Source organism: Homalodisca vitripennis, chromosome 8 (assembly GCF_021130785.1).
Source record: "Homalodisca vitripennis isolate AUS2020 chromosome 8, UT_GWSS_2.1, whole genome shotgun sequence".
In the NCBI taxonomy this organism is placed as follows: Eukaryota; Metazoa; Arthropoda; class Insecta; order Hemiptera; family Cicadellidae; genus Homalodisca; species Homalodisca vitripennis.
In genome coordinates, this window is record NC_060214.1 from 29,814,360 (window position 1) to 29,833,082 (window position 18,723).

Genomic DNA, 18,723 nt, shown 5'->3' on the forward strand with positions numbered 1-18,723 from the left:
ATTCCAATATATTTTTAAGGTTTGTCACCACAGAAGTAATTTTTTTACTCAAGTTGAAAATAAAAAATGCAATGTTAAACAAGACACAACACCCAAATTTTTGACATTCCAATTAAATGTTTGGATCTAGTGAGCTTGAGTAAGTCCCAAGGCTTAGGAATTAGTAAGCGCAATAGGTAAGTCCAGAGGCTGAGGAATGAGTGACCTTTGAGTAACTCGAAAGGCTGAGGAACGAGTAAGCACACTGAAGGAATGAGTAAGCACACTGAGTAAGTCCGCTGGGGAATAAATGAGCTTTGAGTAAGTCCAGTGACTAGGGAATAGGTGAGCTCAATGAGCTTGAGTAAGTCCAAAGGCTGAAGAACGAGTAATCACACTGAGTAAGTCCAGAGGTTGGCAGACAAGTGAGGAAAGTGAGATTGAGTAAGTTCAGAGGCTGGAGAACGAGTGAGCACAGTGAACCCTAGAAAGTTTAAAGGCCAAGGAACAAATGAGTACAGTGAGCTTAAATAAGTCCATAGGCCGAGAATACAGCTTGGTTTGGTAAGCTGGCTGGGATTGATCTCCAAGATAGACAGTTTTGTAGTTTATAATAATAAATATGGGTTTTAGCAAAAGTTTTTTTTTTCAGGCTATGACCAAGTAAAGCTACCAGAGGATGCTGTCTTGGCTGGGTTCGTGCCTCTCATACTGCACAGCCCTGACCCGATGTACACCAGTGTGGAGAATAACATGGTGAGGGTTTGCCCTCTTGTCTTAAAATACATGTTACTTTATGGTATCATCAAAATTGTAATAAAAAACGGACAACAAATGTCTCTTAGCTGGTATTGTTGGAAAATACTTGTAAGAATTTGCTGTGTTTTTTATTATAAATGAATTGACATTCTGGATGTTAGAAAAGTTGATTGAGTTTGACTGCCAGTTTGAACCTGAATGTATACATGTTCATGTTGTGCGCAGGAGGTGGCCTGCATATGTCTGCGTATCCGGAAGATCCTGTTCTGCGGTACTGTGTTCCTGTGTGGTGTTGACCCTCCAGTACTCAAACTGCACAAGAATGAGACAGGCACCAGCGAGTATATATCAGTCGTGGAGACTCCCAGCCCTCCGGCTCAGGTAGGGTCAATCGTTTTTAGTTCAGCAAACTTATTTTACACTTCATGTTTTTACCTTTTTAATACATCCTCTGTGGGCAGACAGTTCTGCATCTTCTGCTTTCAGAGGCTATTTTATGCTTTTGTTATGTACAGGATATCAAAACAGTGAAAGTAAAAATTTCTTTTAATTTTTCTTAGTTTCTTTATTGTTCATTTGTACATCTCATAGCTAATGAAAAAATATCATGAGAATAATGTAGTTTATGTTCGAAATTGATGGCAAATAATTGGAATTTTGCAAATAGAAAATAAACAGTAAATACTTTGAGATTTACACAATCATCTATATGTTTTTGTTATTCTCACATCACACTGGCTTTCCGGAACTATTTTTAAGAGCACAAAACCAAACCTTCTGTATGACAAATATTTGTAGTTTTATCTAACGTTGGATCATTGTGGTAAATTAACCAGGTCAATCTAAATACATTCAGGTTAACGTGGGCTCCAAATTGATTCGATTTTGATCTGATTATATTGACCCTCAATAGTTATGTTCTCCAAGTCCCAGACAGACCCTGTAGTCACTCTAGACACTCAATTTCCCCAAGTTGGACTCAAGTTGTTGAGTCCAAATTGATGGATGATGAAAATGATCCATGTGAGAATCCTAGTATAGTCTTTCCAGTTACTATTGTGTGTAATCAAAGCGAATATTTAATGGAACTTTAATCTTGTTACAAGTTTATTTTAATCGTGATCATTTTCCTCTGTAATGACTGTAAAAGATAAACCTAATGTTGGTGACAATTGATCTGGTCTGTGCAGAGTGATGGAGAGCTGTGCATGGAGACGGTGAGCGGTAACGTGAGCGAGGACTCAGGTCAGGCATCAGAGGACGAGGGGGAAGTAACAAGCGGAGGGGGAGGAGGGGAACTAGAGAGCCTACAGCAGCGCAAACAACAGCTGGAGCGGTCCCACCGGCGCCAAGAGAAACGAAGGCAGAAGTTCCAGGTAACATGGAGTAAAACTAAGATAATTTTAAAATTAAATTAGGCACATTACATTTTTTTTAACTCACGATTGAATTTAAATTAAACCTTCTTTGAGCAAAAAAAATGGTATGAAATTATTACTAAAGGTTTTTACTTTTCTACTTAGTACAGTAAGTATTTTCATTTAATCCTCTAAATTACAATCTAAATCCTTGCAAATTTCAATTTGGTATCAAATGTTTTGAAGGAGAACTGGCAGGTACAGTGATCGTGTTTCGTTGTCAAGTGCTAGGACCTGAGTGAGACTGAGCTTTCTTGCCACCCACTGGCTTTGTGAATTGGCTTGTTTTTGCTACATTGAAAACGCGATCTATTTTTAATTCATCTGAGTGTGTGACTTCCCTACATGTTGGTGTTACTATCCAGTCAAGAAAATGATGCAAAGTCTTGTGCTTCAATGACATTGCTATTCCCCAAGTAGGAGATACATAAAAATCTTTTTATTAGGTTTTGTGTGACCAAACACTATAGTTACTATAAAACGCATTAATTTTTTCTGTGTTTAAAACAGCTCCAATAAAAAGAATAAGTTTTGCACAAATCATTATTAAACAGTGTAATTGTTATTTTTATTTCTTGAATGTGCCATAGAATTGTATTGCATATGTTGTGATTCTCCTCATGGAAGTTAAGTGTTGTACGTATAGTATAGCTAACGTTGTCCAAGGGTTGTGCTTTGATTGATGGACTGTTGTGATGTGCACAGAGCATACTGCAGAACTCCCTGGTGAGCGTAGAGATGGAGGTGAGGCCCCACTACCTCGTAGCGGACACAAACTGCTTCATAGACTACCTGCCGCAGCTACAGACCATCGCCCGGGCCTCCTCGCCGTCCCGCCCTCACCTCTACACCATCATGGTGCCCCTCGTTGGTACGTGCATCTTTCATCTTTCAGAAATGTGTGATTTATTTTTTGGAATCAAAGGCATTTCCAACAGAATGGCATTGCACACAATGGTACCCACAGTTTTTTGAAGATTTTTAAATTTTAACCTACGTGTTTATGACTAATAGTAAAAAACATTTTCATTGGGCTCTATTATACGAGTAGTAGAAATAGCGTACAGTTATATTAACGGAGAACTGTGCTTGTGTCACAGAAGATGACACTTATTAATGATATAATTGACTTATTTGTTAACATAAGGATAATGCGTATTTTGTGCGTGTTGTGATTCCTGATTTTGTCTAGTGTTTTGTTATTTTTAATAAATGTAGGATACAGCCTACAAGTATTCCTGTAAATGTATATTTATATTCTTATATAAATATTTATAAAAGTGAATTTTTATAACAGCGTTTCATGTACTTGGGTTCCTTTATTTTTAAGTGTTTTATTTAGTACAAATTGTACAGTAATGTGTAGCATGTGGTGATTTTTTTTCACAAACACCATTTTGAAAAATCATCATAACTTCTGCATTTACCAAGTGCTTTAAATCTTTTTGTGTGGTAGCTTTTATATTAATACGTTGCAATGCAAAAATAAAGTAAAGGAAACTGTTTAATATTTTGGGTACCTACATTATTATACTTCAGAGTGTCACTATTTTCTTGTCTATTTGTGCTTTTAAAAGGTAGATATAAATTTTTATGAATAAGGCCACTTCTTTAGCAAACAAATAAGACTAAATGTATTTATTTCTGATGGGAATTAAGAAAGTATTATACGAGATACATTTTCTTTTGCCAATGAAAGGATTGAATAAGGTCATTAATTTCACATAACATTTAAAATAAATTCACAATTCTAGTAACAGAACTGTTTGGGTCATCTTGTGAAAGTGAGCATAATAAAATAAACTTTTATGTATTAATTTTTTAATTAAAAATAAAGAAATAGAATTATAATAGATCATGATAAAAATAATTGAGAGAATTTCTTAGTACTAAAGACATTAAAACTATCTGTGCACTGAGATAGTAAAAAGAAATTGACACCACTGAAAAATAAGATTTATTACAGTAAAAATAGTCTTTTAATACATTGAATGGTTTGGTGGGTTTATACTATATCTTTAGTACTGCAAAATTGCCAATAGTTGAAAAGTTTTCAAAAAGTCTAGGATGAGTAATTGCCACTAAAGTAGGAGGCATAGCAATATTCAGATACAATCTGAGGATATACTGACAATGTTGCAAATGTTAAGTATCTACTATTATTGTTAAAGAAAAAGTTATTATTGGAATTATTACTTGTTTACAATAGCCATTAGGCGATGACGAACTATTTAATAAATCTCTTAGGATTCATTCTAGACAAGATCCAAACCAAAGTATTGTCAATAAAAAACCAGTTTTTACTGTAAGAGATGTATTGGTAGCACTTTAAAAGGTGGATGCCGTAGTTTTATTGAACAGCGAAAGTCTCAAAGAACAGGGATTCCGTTTTACACAATTTATGTTTTTGACTAAATCATATGTCTAGCGGTATATTAATTATACAATATTTTTATGTATTAATGATGGATGATTTTTAATGAGAACAGCAGGCATAATTTTATTTCTGGAAAAAGAATTGTGTCTTTTATTATACTTAAGGTGTAAAATTAAATCTAATTATGATAATTATAAATAAAGAACTAAACCCCCTCATGTTTGAAAGGAAATTTGATGTTAGAATGAATGGTAAACAACTTTGACAGCTGCTGTAACATTGTTTTTATGTCTTACACAATAAATAATTTATTATTATTATTATTATAATAACACTTGACGCTAACAGTTCTGAACGAGTTGGATGGCCTGGCGCACGGTCGTCGAGACTCTACTGCACGGCCCCAACACCTTGCCATGGTAACCGAGTGCGCAGCGTCGGCTCTAGAGTTCCTGCGCAGCCGCTCCTCACCTGCCATCCGCTGTGTCACCACCAAGGGCACAATCCTCAACTCCACCACCTTCACCTCCGAGGAGGACTGTCAGGTCAGTTACATGTGGATTGTGTCCATATTCAGTGTTCTCATTACGATAACGAAATATCGAACTGCACTGAACAGTACATTTCAATTGTTTCTTTTAAAAAACTGCATATATATTTGATTTTCCTGTGGCACTATAAAAGCAACAAAAGATCCCCTACTTTTACCTGGATATTGAAATTTAATTGTGAGTTTGTAAAATATTTTAAAATAGAATAGGAGTATTTTATGTCATTACTAAACTAACACACTCTAGTGCATATTATCTCGTTTTTTTTGTGGCTCTAAAACATCTTGTGTTTTACAGGACATGAAAAATGATGATAAGATTTTAGCAACTTGCTTGAAACTCTGTCACACATCAAGTAAAGAAGAGCAAGCGGTAGAGGGTGAGTTATACATGTTAAAATATGTTGCAAGTAAATTAGGTGTGAAATTTCGTGGAATTAATTGTGGCATTTTGTATTTATAACGTTTCACTGAAACAGGACAACCGCGCAAGCTGACACGTGATGTGGTGCTACTGACGGAGGACCGCAATCTGCGTGTGAAAGCGATGGCGCGCGACGTGCCAGTACGTGAAGTGCTGGACTTCATGCAGTGGGCCGGACTGCTGGGGCCAGAGGTAGGCTGAGTCTGCACGCACGGACCATGCTGCACTACTCATCACACCACCAGGTCAGTTGTCGCTAGGATAACCACTGTACACACAGGGTCGTAAAATAAGACCCTCTTTAATATAAATATGAGTTTTGGTGAAATCCTAGCTATAAACTTGAGTTGTATGGATCAAAGTGCCAGAACACCTGTTCTATGACATAGTCTTTCAACTCAGAAGGCTAGTTTGTCATTAGGGAGGGTTCTACCATTTTAAATTATGATCACATAAGTTTTAGCCGCACAATAACAACTTTAACCCTCCATCAGGCGCTTAAAATTAGAAACACCATCAGGCGCTCACGGAGGTTTCCTCCAGGTTAGCGAATAATGGATATTATAGTCGTTTAAACTGTTTTTATTTGTTTAAATATTCATACTGATTTAATTACAATATAATATATTCATTTTTAGAAATTAAATAAAAATTACTCTCTTATGTAATGAATTATCCAAATAAGAAATTCAAAATCTTAAACAATGTTACTGTATAATAACAACATGATTTATTTTAAGGAATAATGCAATTAATTGTAAAAATGTTTAACCTGCTGTAATATTATATGGAAATGAATTTAGTTTTCAACTCCTTACAAAAACCACTTACTTCAATTCTTGATATATTATACAATTGTAATGTCAATTATTACTCTAAAATCAAAATTTATTCTTTACTAAAAATTTTTTTTAAACACTACAGAAAGTTTCAAAACATTTTCGTTCTGGTTCTTATAACGACAATTTTCACTCCATAAACAGTACTGAAATGTTCCCTAGCACACGGGTACTGTACTGACAAGTCTCTTGTCTTCATTCTCCATTTCACAAAATTCAAATAAAACTTAAAAAGAAACCATCACAGGTCACAGATTTAGGCGCACACGGATTATTACTCCATAAAAACTAAACAATATAAGGCGTTCACGCAGATTTCGTCCAAGCACTACAAACACAACATCGGGCGCTCACGGAGGAATCGTCCAGTCTCGCACGGAAGTAGACCTCATACTGACAGATTTTGACAAATATAAGCAGGAGGCTATTGTTTCGCTTCCCCGAAAGATGCTCGTGAAGTACACTGCGGGAAACGACTGCCAACATCAGAAAAGTATTACTATTTTGAATAATAAAAAATACACAGAGGAAAACTCCGTTTAGCGCCCGATGTAGGGTTAAAGCTCAGATACATTTTACTTCTTTTTGACTTTTATGGTTGATTTTGGGCAATGTAACATTTTATTGGTATGATTTATACATATCCAACAGATCTTTATTTTTTCAATATTCAACATCAACATATGTTTTTTAATTGGTTAATACAAGACCAAAGAAGGTTTTTAAATTGAAACTTATAGATATTAATAAAACAGTAACTGCAATAGACTATACACACTAAGCAAAACCCCACAAGTAGCTTGTGCATATGTAGGTCATTCATACCTTTAAGACCATGGATGCTCTCACAAAACTCTTTAATCACAAAAATAAAGGATTAAAATAGTTTGTTGCTGTAGTGCTTTTTTTTAAAAAATGCTGGTTTACTTTCTAATGGGATTAGTTCAAGGCCAAAAAGTACAACATAAAAAAAATTAAATAACAAACACAATTAAAATGAGGATTATAGACTCTCTGGTCTGTGTCAAATTTAAAAACTTTTATCAGCAACAATAATATTTTCATACAAAAATCTGTAGAAGAAAAATTACTATGTATATGAAAATAGTAAAATAATATAACTAATGCTGTAATTTTGAATTGGAAGCCTCATTTAATGATTGATATTAAAGATGTCTTCTTTTTTAGTAATGGTACACAAATTGCATTTTCTCAATTATTTTTATAAATAAAAATATATTCAGATTTTGGTCATCGAAAAAACACTTTACAGACATGAACTATTCGTAATTTTTAAATTTATAATTTGGAAACTGTACAAATAATAACTAATAAATATTACACGTGTAATCACTCTAAACTGTTAAAACTGCCCCCTTTGTTAGATTTAATTTTGATTTTGTTAAAAAATACCAATTGAAACTGTGCAACCCAAACAACATAACATTCCAACATGGACATTTCCGAGGTCTCTGGAGCATAGAAATGGCACAGTACACTGTTGAAAGTTCAGCCTAGGCAGGAAGAAATTTGCTATGTTCTGGTAGGCTACTTGTCACTGTTGTTTTGTTGCTAAAACAAGTTTTAATGTTACAGACATTGAAGAGTATTTACACTCTGCTGGTGAGACATTTGCAAACTGACTCGTCGTCTGCCGCTGATGGGCCAACCATCCATGTAATAATATCACTTTTTAGTTTTAGTCTCTATTGATCAAACTTTACTTTACTGAACGTTTTTATTCATTTATGTGGAGTATTTTTACTACCTATTCTTTAATTTAATTTAATTTGAAGTAAAATTTTAAATCAAAATAATAAAAATATTGTGTTTTTTCTATATTTTAGACATGGAAAACCTTACTTGTTTTGATAATCTGATTTATTTATCAAGCGAATTTTAACTGGATAACTAAAATGTTTAGCAATAATTATGTTTTCTTATTGTTTACGTATGATGTTTTTTATACAAATTTTCATTTGTTAATTATTGCAAGGGCCTGTTACATAAACCGATTCTTCTGTGTTTTGTGCCTTATTATTTTACAGTTACAATTGTATTATATGTGAATATTATACAGATAGAGGTTATTAGCAGTGGCTATGGGGTTTCTGCGGGCTGATATGCATGATTGCGTATGTTACAATTCCTAGTTTGAAGCAGCCTAATGAAGTTTTATTTAAGACTGATAATAACGTTAAATGATTAGATTATTTTTAATGAACTTAATGGTATTTGTACTTTAAAATTGAAAGATTTGTATGGTGACTGTGAGGGTAAATTGTGAGGAAACCAGCAAGATCCGCCTAAATAGAGCATTGGTAAGAGTCATACACATGAATAAATACAGTGATGTTCTGCCATTGTTCCTTAGAGTAGGTCACACTAATGGTAGGCTATGCACTGTTGGTAGTACAACTGTTCTCAGCCTACAGTGCTTAGCCTACCATTAGAATTTTTTACTTTCTATTCTCTAACCTACTCTGAGGAAGCCATTTGTAATGGCTAAACATCAGTGTTCATTGTATTTATGCTACATGTTAATTTTCCAACTTTCCAATGTTCCATTTAGGTTGTTCTTTATAGGCTTGTCTTAACCTTTCTACCTAGCCCCTGTCTAACCAAGGATTATTATTAGTAAATGTTGTACCCAATTTTTTACTTCAAAGGTGCCATTCAGGTTATGTAAAATAATGTATTTAATGCAAAACTTAAAAATCCATTTTCAGAATGATAAGCATCATTTGAAAATTGAAAAACCACCAGAAATTGGTACACTATAGAATTTTGATACTCGGGTAAGAAATTCAACATTGACTTTTCTACATTTATAGTAGCACTTAAATATAATAATGTCAACACCTTATTTATTATACATACAGCATTGACTGCGCAAACATGGAATACATGTAAGGTTTTTTAATTTATGTGGTTCTTATGGAATTAGTAAACATTTCTAAATTCTTAAATAATTGTACTGTTCATGAAAAATATCTATATATTTTGTTATTGTGATTCAAAAATTTAAATTAGACAATAGACTGTTTATTATTATTATTATTTTTAGTTATTTTTACAGAAGATACTTGTTGTATTGTAGTGACAAAAAAATATTTAAGGAAATTTTAAAGCACTTTAATTTTAACATCGAGCTTTTTCAATGTTTTGCTGTACGTTTTAAGTTGGAATTTATAAAAAAGTGAATATAGGAATAAATATATTGCTTACATTAGTATACTAAAGGAGTTTGTTTGTATTTTTTATTATTTGAGAAATAAATTTGGGTAACTTGTTTGGTAATTACTGCTAGGTACAAGAATTTTGTTAGCTTTTGTGGGATGTACTTTTTAAATAATTTCAAATGTCTTATTTTTGTCCGGTTTATTATTTGTATTTTTCCAACATTGAAAGAAACAGATATGTGTTATACTATGAAACCGTTTTACTCAGAAATATTACTAAATCATTTATATTAAGCAATTAGTCTCATTGCAATGTTCCAATGTGTTGCATAACTATTAGTCTGAAAGTGCATTTTGAATTTAGAAATTTAAATACAGCAATTTAGTACATTCCAACATTCAAATAAAATCACTAACTTGTGTTTTATATTTTGTACTTAAAAAATTTGGTAATGAAATATGTCGGTGTTACTGTAACAGATAAGTAATTTTGTTAGTAAATGTTTTTCATCACGAATAAAATTATAGTAACGTAAGGAACCTTCTACTACAACAATGTAATAGATTAACTAGTTGTCCTAACCCGTCCATTTTTCCTGATTTCTCAAAAATATTTTTTTTAATCATCAAAGTTACTTTAATAGTATACAATAGTATTTTGTTATGTGTAGTTATTTTTTTATGACATTGTGTGTTTTAAAAATAGTAATTTAAAATTTTTACATACATATTCAGTATCTAAAGTTCATTAAAAAAATTCCAAAATATACAATCAATTAATTAAAATTGTACCTAGTTTCAGGAAATAGATAAAACCTACCTTTTGGGGTTATTTAAAAAAAATTTAATCGTTATATCAATACATTCAGAATTGAGGATATTTCTGAAATTATTTTGAAATAAATATATTTTTAAATCATTGAAATATTACATTGATACGTAATAAATTAGCATAACATGTCCAAAAATCAAATTGTGTATTAAAATTATATGTGTATGTGTCAATCCCATATGTTTAAAATGTGTTTGTATGACAATTTTGCATTTAGAAAATTGGAAAAATGTTTAAAAGTAGATTGTTTTACTTATTAATTTTTTTTTAATAGTTTTATGTAGTAATACTGAAAATAACAATTAGCAATTTAATTAGATTTTGGTAACAATAACGAGGATGAAAAGTCTATTGCGTCAACCTTCCTCGTCCAATATTACTGTCAAAGTTAGTTTCAGTATTGGAAAGATATTTAGCTGGATATCTAATCCATAGATTGATTTACCCACTACCTCAGAGCCACCATTACTTTAATCGTTAATATATTAAGGTCCTATTTCATGGAGATGTTTGACTGTTGTTAAATGGTCATCATTTGTCAGGTATAAAAAGGTCATGTAAGTAGCCTTCCTTTTGATGAAAAAATTTTGGTAAATAAATCACTCGATGGGATATTTAATTGTAAACAAATGATTCTAATTAATACAACTTTTTAATGTTCCTTCCTGTTGTTTGTTAACTCAGAGAAAATATTTTATTTATTTAAATTCACCTTCAAGCCGTTTATAACCTGGTGACACAGGAAGTGTTTTCTTCAAGTAATGAAAGAGGGAATAAACTGATTGATTTTTTTTATACTACTCAAAAGTATTGGCTATTGTTTATAAGCGTAATAACCATCTCTGACTAGTTTTAATTGTTTTGCAGTATTTATTTAAGTAGACAATTATTGTCATTAGTATGATTATTATTTATAGAAGAAATTTCTTATAAACTGTGGAATAAAATGCAATTCACAAAACTTTTGTCATATTTTATTAATAAAATAAAATAAAAATTTTTATAGTAATAATTTTTATAAAAATAATAATAAAATCAAGAAATAGTTCTTTTATATTTTTGTATTTATTTATCATTTGTAATTAAAATATAACACTAAAAACTATTCTTATAGTTCAATCATAATAAATGGTTCATGTTTTGTATGTTTAACTAAATAAACAATATATATTACATCTGTTGTTCAAAATATGTTTTTTGTATTATATAACAATAACATTATACATTGCATAGTTTTGTAATAAAGAATGGTGTTTATAAATGATCAAAACTAGTGTAACTGTTTCGAGGTGTCTTATTTAAAATATTTAAGAAGCGTGCATTACAAATATTATCAGCTGGCGTTATCATTTCTGGGATACTGTACAAATGTTGTTGAATAAATTGTACATTGATAACACTAAAAGAATTAACATCTGTACACAGCCTCTGCACTTTTAAATATGAGTATTTTATGTGTTTATAAGTTTAAATGTTATCAACGTTTAACCCCGTCAAAGCAATACGTTATATTAGTGACGTTTATTCAATGGAACGTAAGTACAAAAGGCCCAGGCCTCTCGAAATTGAAAGCAAATATTAAAACAATATCAATTAAGTGTTAGCCTTAGATAAATATCAATGCCCGATAGCCATGTTTTATTGGAGACACTTTGCAATTGCGTGTTTGAACGGTCAACACACAGAGCCTCGTTGTTAGCCGCGTGTTAAAGCGTAATAAATCGGCTTACACTGAGTGACTTCTGTGCTAAAAAGAGATCACGATAAGAGTTTTTTGTGATACAAGTAGGACAATTTTACAGAATTCTACATGGTTTGAACGCTTTATCAGATACTAGACACAATAATCAATATAGCTTTCGTACTTTTACAAGTTAGTTACGAGTTCAATACGATGTCAAGGGAACTTAATTAACCCTGAGGCTTGCATGCACTGTAGCGTTAGTTTGACTTGAAAGATTGTAAAATCACCTGCTAAGCAAAGAACAAAGTGTTTTATTTACACAATTTTATCTGAAATGTGATGTACAATACAGCATTTAAAAAATGTGCTGTACAATTGTGGATGTTGTTAGATTCATTTCTTTAGAGCAATTTTTCAATGCAGTGGTAAACGCTTAATATTGTAACATTTCAAAATACAAACCATCCTGTTTTTTTATGGAACTAGAACTCTATTTTTATGCTCACAAATAAAATTAACAGCTGTTTCGAGAGCTGCAGCTGAGTTGTAAAAATAGTCTTTGGGCAATAACTAAAATAATTGTATGTATTAAAGTAAATAAATCAAAATAAAACACGGAATAGTGTAATTAAAGCGTTTAGTTTGTGATAACCAATGCCTAGATTAATTATATGAATGAAAGTAAATAAATAAAACAGATGTAGGAAATGAATTGTGAATCATGATTGACAGTTATCAATGACATAAGCTCTGTGGAAAATCAAGACTTAGTCAGTTTCAGGGTTAACATAGCATATACATTTCTATCTTCTACTTCTCTATAAATAACAGCTTTTTTATCGATATTTAAAATAAGTTACATAATTATTGAATATAGAATAATTGTCAATTTGTTGTAAAATTTACGTTATGCACTTTTTATGTAATTTATTGTTTGTTAGGCTTTAGCCTTATATTTTAAAACAGTTGTCAGTTAAGTTTTTACATTTTCGTTATGCCTTGTTGATGTTAAATATTTATTCAAAACGCATGTACTAGTATAATTACCAACTGAATTTTTGTTATTTAAAAAATTTATATTTTAATTTGAAATTGCATGTTGATATGAAAATTGAATTTTTCCATCAAGTGGTTTTTAATTTTTTTAGATTTAAAAGATAAGTATCTATTGTTGAAAATTTGATCATGTAGATTAATTAATATTAATATTTCTTTTAAGTAATGTTATTAGTGTAATTTACCATAAATAGGACTAAAATGGTTTAATATAAGTAGAGTTATTGTGGTGGCAGAATTGATCGTGCCTGTGTACACAAGGTATTTCATAGCCAATGAAGGTTTAAACTTCCCTGTAAGAGCATGCTTAGTTGCCCCCACGTTGTGGCCGCCGTTGCGTCCTTCACTTTATCAGTTGTTGAGCACTGGATATATTTTATTATGTACAAATAATCTGTTACGTGTACAAATTATAATTATTGTTAAGCATCGAAAGTGGAGTTAGCAGTAAAATAAATGTAGTTTTATAGAATTTGTAATATTTTTAAACAATCAAACAATACACGAATCGTGATAACATTGTAGCGTAGTTAAATTAATGTTTATTTTTCATCCTAGTTGAGTTAGTGTAAATGCATGATCTCGAATTTTATTTATATTTTAGTTACATATTCTAGTTTGGAAACGTTAAGGTGCAAATCAAATAAAAAGATTGATGTTTAGTTTAGTTTTGTTTACGTTTTTATTTCAGATTCTCTCAGGTTGAACGTTTTGTACTTACGTGTTGAAACCAGATCTAGATACTGCCTTCACTGACACTTGTAATAAAGGAATGAACTAGATGTAAATTGTCTACTCATTTGTCACCTTCCCTTATGTCCCCTGTTTATGTCGTAAAAAGGGATTGCAGTCCTGAACCATTTTTGTAATCCCGGCATTTTGAGATCCATTCCGCTATTGAAGGATCTGTTTTCATGTTTTATAACACATTGAACAAATTATTTACAATCAAAATTATTTTATTCATGGTGTAAAATTGTAGCACATCTAGCATTAAGAAACAGATTGATATAAAACCATTTTCCGTAAAATCAAATATAATTACAGTATAAATACAAAATTGTTAAATTGAATTATATGATAGGACTATCATTGTCCTATTTGCTGCTTGTATTTAATGGGTAAAATAAATAAATAAATATATATATAGTGGGTAAATTGAATAAAGTAAATTATGTTCAAATACCGTTAAAAAAGAAGAAAAATACAAACCTCAAACACGACAAACCAATTTAACAAAAATAAAAGAGCATTAAAAAATGTTTAGTCCAAATTAAATGAAACCAAATATTTGAAAAAAAAATTCTTGATATTACATTGAATTTAATTTCTCCGCTTTGTTTACCAGGGTACAATGTCTTGCAAAGCCCTAATTTTATGTGCTCAATTATTGCTATGCATATGCAGTATGAATACTAACTATTTAACCGATAATTAATATATGTAATCAAACGAGATAAGTTCTTCCATTAAAACTGGTAAAACACAGTTATTGTATTACTGCCATTTTATTTTAATTGTGAAACCTAACTTAGATTAATTTGTATCACAATTATACTTCTTTGCTAACGGCGTTGTCAATATATACTTATTTTTAGTAAAATATTGTGACCTAATTGCAAAATCCTGGCATTGCTTTGTTAAGATCCTTTTGCTTTTCCTGAGAGCTTTTATTTCACAAAAAAATCGTTTTTTGTGAGATTTGGACCTGATAGGACAGATTATTTCCACCTTGTATGCATATCATCACTGAAGAGAAAAATTATCCTCCATTCTTAGCAACTGTATTCATTTGACACGAGTTAAAGATGAATATAGGAACTCTATTAAAAAAGTGTTTGTACATAAAATGTTCAATGATGCTACTGTGACATTTGGTTTCAACAATGATGTCATACCTCAAACTGACCTAGCACTGGTGATGAAGCTACAGTGCAACATGGCAAGTGCTGACTCATCAGTCTTCCTCTCAACTGTTAACAACAGCTGATTTATGGTATCTGAAAATCAAGTGAGAAACTAAAAAATCCACAATAATCATCACTGAGATATAATATATGGAATAAAAGTCACTTCTCTCGAAGTGCTTACATCTAGCTATACAATGTTAGGCTGTCATTTACGACAAAAGATATAATATCTATAACTGATGATATATTTTGTAATGTATTTTATATAGTAATGGACTATAAAACTGTACTATTTATTCACATGCTGTCTTGATATTATCCTAAATGCTGCCCGTAGACTACAGGTGATTTTGCTTATGCATACCATCAGCTGGAATATCCGTTGTGAGTCACTCTTTACACAAGTTATTTTGTTTATAACTCATGTGGTTTTGAGTTCTCTTTAAATTCGGGTTTTTTAAATCATAATATAGGTCAGAAATATGTAAAATACTAACAAACCTTTTTGGTGCTTATAAAACTCGCCTGTTGGGGTAATTATTTGACTTAGCCAGATTTTTAGTGTTTTTCAGTGGGAAAAAAGCAACACATTTTTTGTTTCTGTGCTGTTTTCTAAAAAAAGTAAATAAGCAAGTTGTATATTATTTTATTTGTGAATAATAGTCTTTATTTAGTATATTATGGACTTATATCTGAGTGAGTTTAGTAAAGTGCTAAATATTATATAAAAAAGTAAAAAAACATTTGTTCTAAAACACGTATTATGTTTTTAACATGCAATGGTAAGTAACTATAATTATTATTTTAATATTTTGCTGAAAAAGGTGTATATTATGTATCAGTAAATATTTATACATGTAATAATATGTGCTCTGTTAATTTGTATGAACTTATTTACTTTCAATATATGTTTGTACAACTAAAAATGTGTACCACTATAGGTTAATATAATCAGCACTTAGAGGGTTAATGTCGAAATAAACACCTTCATTGGAATAAGTAAGATATAAAGTTAAAATTGTAATGGCACAAACGAGTGAGGCTCGTGTTATGTGATCGGTTACAAAACGATATCCAACTATTGTAGCAAGATTGTGTACAATTGTTCTGTAGGAAAGTCTGGTTGGAAACTTGTTTCTGAACAGAGAATGATATTCCACTTAGAGAGGATGGACTTCTATTCCTATACCTTTATATCATTGTATAATTGTTTTCCCAGAAAGAGCTTATTTCTGAAAGGAAAAGCTTGTGAACATTGTGCTGATTATTTCTGCATGAAGGGGATTATTTTATAAAGATATAAATACTGAAAATATTTTAATTAGAGAGTTATTGAGCATTATTTTTTAAAGATTATATATTTATATTATAGAGACTCGTTTCTGAAAGAAAAGAATTTATTAAGTGTTAGTTTTCTTATTGATATGATTATTTCTCTTTGTGAAGGACCAAAGGTATTTTCTTAAGTAGGTTTGTGAGGTATTGTTTCCTTATTGACATATTACTTCTCTTTGGATAGGCTCTATTCTGTGCAAATGGTATTATATAGTTTCTCAATGGTTTTTGGCTGTAGATTCTTATTTTACAAATAGATTAATGCACATCCAAATGGTTATTATTTTTTGTTGTAAAGTGTATTACTTTTCGAATATTTAAACGATGAAGTGCAAAAGTACTTCAACGAGTAAGCTTTTTTTCCTGTCCAACAAAAATATTGCAAAAAGGAAAAACAGTTTTGATGCGTATTAATTATACAATAAAAATGAAACATCTACCATGATTCTACGACTAAAAATAATGGTGTATAGCTATTTGAAGTGTACTGTTCTTACAAGTTTAAAAACAAAAGTACAGCCCGTTTGAATCAAATAGTAACTTATTATCTAATATTAGTAACAAAATAATGTTTTTAGAATTCCCTCTGTTTGACAACATGCTTCCGTGTTCAGGTGACATTTTCACCTTTTTTGCCAGTGTTTAGCGCCTACTATATTGTATTGTTTAGCCATGCATCTAAGATGTTAGTGAATAAGGCCGCCTCACACCACACGTCCATCCATCCACTGGACGCATGGGTTGGATGTTCGGTAAAGATCGCTCGCCTGCTTATTAAATGGAACGCCGCACACCGGCGGCCGTCCAACTGCTGGGCGAAAATTCGTCCAGTGGATGGATGTTCTTGGATCGCTCGCCAAGCGAATTTTACAAACGTCCGCGTGGACATTTTCAGCTGAGCATGCACACGATTTCACTTGCCATCCGCTAGTTTATTGCTGCGTAGTGTCTTTATTGGTCGCTGAACCTTGTTATCCATGTTATTTGAACCTCAAAAATCAGTTTTTCTAATTCCTTAATTTAAAGTACCTTGTCGGATTCTCGCCTGTTTTGAAACACGTTTTCAATATTTTCAATGTTTAGTTTTTTAGTACAAAATGAAAAAGATGTAAGAAATAAAATACTTAGCAAAATATAAATTTTAAGTTTTGATGAATGCATAAAATTATGATTTTTCTTATAACTTTAGGATTTTGCATAACTTTGGATTCATAATAGTTTAAAAAGCCTACTTCAAGCATACAGCTAGCCGTCCTCTACTGTGATTGTTTTCCTGTAATTCGTGTCTTCCCTCTTTATACCATTCTCTATAAACGTCAAAACCTCTTCGAATTGTTTTTACCACGTCTAAAATACCGTCTGAATCCTTCTTCGTCCTCCTCTAAATCTGCTATCAAGTGGTAGAATTCTCCAAACACATTTATTTTCTTGTATTAAAGGACTGCACTCAATCTTTTCATTCACTAACTGAATACAGCAGGCCTGTATTTTCTTCATCACTGCTGGAACTGTCAGCAGCAATACATGGTACACTTCTCACAAAATCACAGTTACACCAAGGTACACTAAATGCCATTATATCAATGTTTCCCTGACAGAGGTCGCAACTCAACTGAAAAACAAGATGCAAACAGATTTGTCCGTCCATGCGCTGGATGGACGTTTGCGGTGTGAGGTAGTATCCCTTGAACGTCCATCAAATCCGTCCAGTGGATGGATAGACGTGAGGCGGCCTTAGTCCGAGATGGAAAATGGCAGAGGCTGGGCTCGTGAGTGTGGGAGTGCGTGCGTGCGAGGTCCTCCAGCCGCACTTCCTGTTTGCTAATACTATAGCAATGGAGCGGTGTAAGTAAAAAGTAACCTTATTTTGTTTGGAATTCAGGACGAATAGGTTATCTCAGCTGTGTATCTCCATGAACGAGTCCTCAAACTTTTGTTATTTTCGGCGAGCGGCGCCGTCGCCCCTCATCATCCCCGGACAATGAGGCTGTCGACTGTCGCTTTTTCTCAATGAGCCGTAGGCCCGTTAAGCTATAACTGAGTTGTGGGTTTTTATCGGGGTGATTATTTGATCGACTCGTCGATGACAATGCCCATTAACAATGCCTGTACACTGTACAGTTACCCTCCAGTCCGGCACAAGTAAACAAGAAACCGGAGGTAACAAAAAGTGGAGGACGTGAGAGTCCACAATGGCGGGAGACCAAGGTCGAAGGATACTGACCCCGTCTCGATTTTGTAAAAAAACTGGAACGCACCGTACATTAGCAGAGAGATGACTATGGATGGAAATCGCGTGGCTAAGATCTACCCACGTGGTCGGTCCAAACTCCTGGCGGGTGCTCACAAAAATACCGCAGTACAAGGGTGTCTTAGAC

At 32.2% G+C, this 18,723-nt stretch overlaps 1 protein-coding gene across 3 annotated transcripts in view; it reads left to right on the forward strand.

The window, feature by feature from the left end:
- Positions 1-13,888, forward strand: part of LOC124367467 (telomerase-binding protein EST1A) — a 113,750-nt gene extending 99,862 nt beyond the window's left edge. For all 3 annotated transcript variants that reach the window (XM_046824297.1, XM_046824299.1, XM_046824300.1), the window contains 8 exons: positions 632-735; positions 964-1,119; positions 1,929-2,114; positions 2,862-3,027; positions 4,882-5,078; positions 5,382-5,463; positions 5,563-5,752; positions 7,943-13,888. In XM_046824297.1, the coding sequence (XP_046680253.1) occupies positions 632-735; positions 964-1,119; positions 1,929-2,114; positions 2,862-3,027; positions 4,882-5,078; positions 5,382-5,463; positions 5,563-5,708 (1,037 nt within the window). In that variant the 3' untranslated portion in view covers positions 5,709-5,752; positions 7,943-13,888. The remainder of the gene's footprint in view (positions 1-631; positions 736-963; positions 1,120-1,928; positions 2,115-2,861; positions 3,028-4,881; positions 5,079-5,381; positions 5,464-5,562; positions 5,753-7,942) is intronic.
- The last annotated feature ends 4,835 nt before the right edge of the window (positions 13,889-18,723 follow it).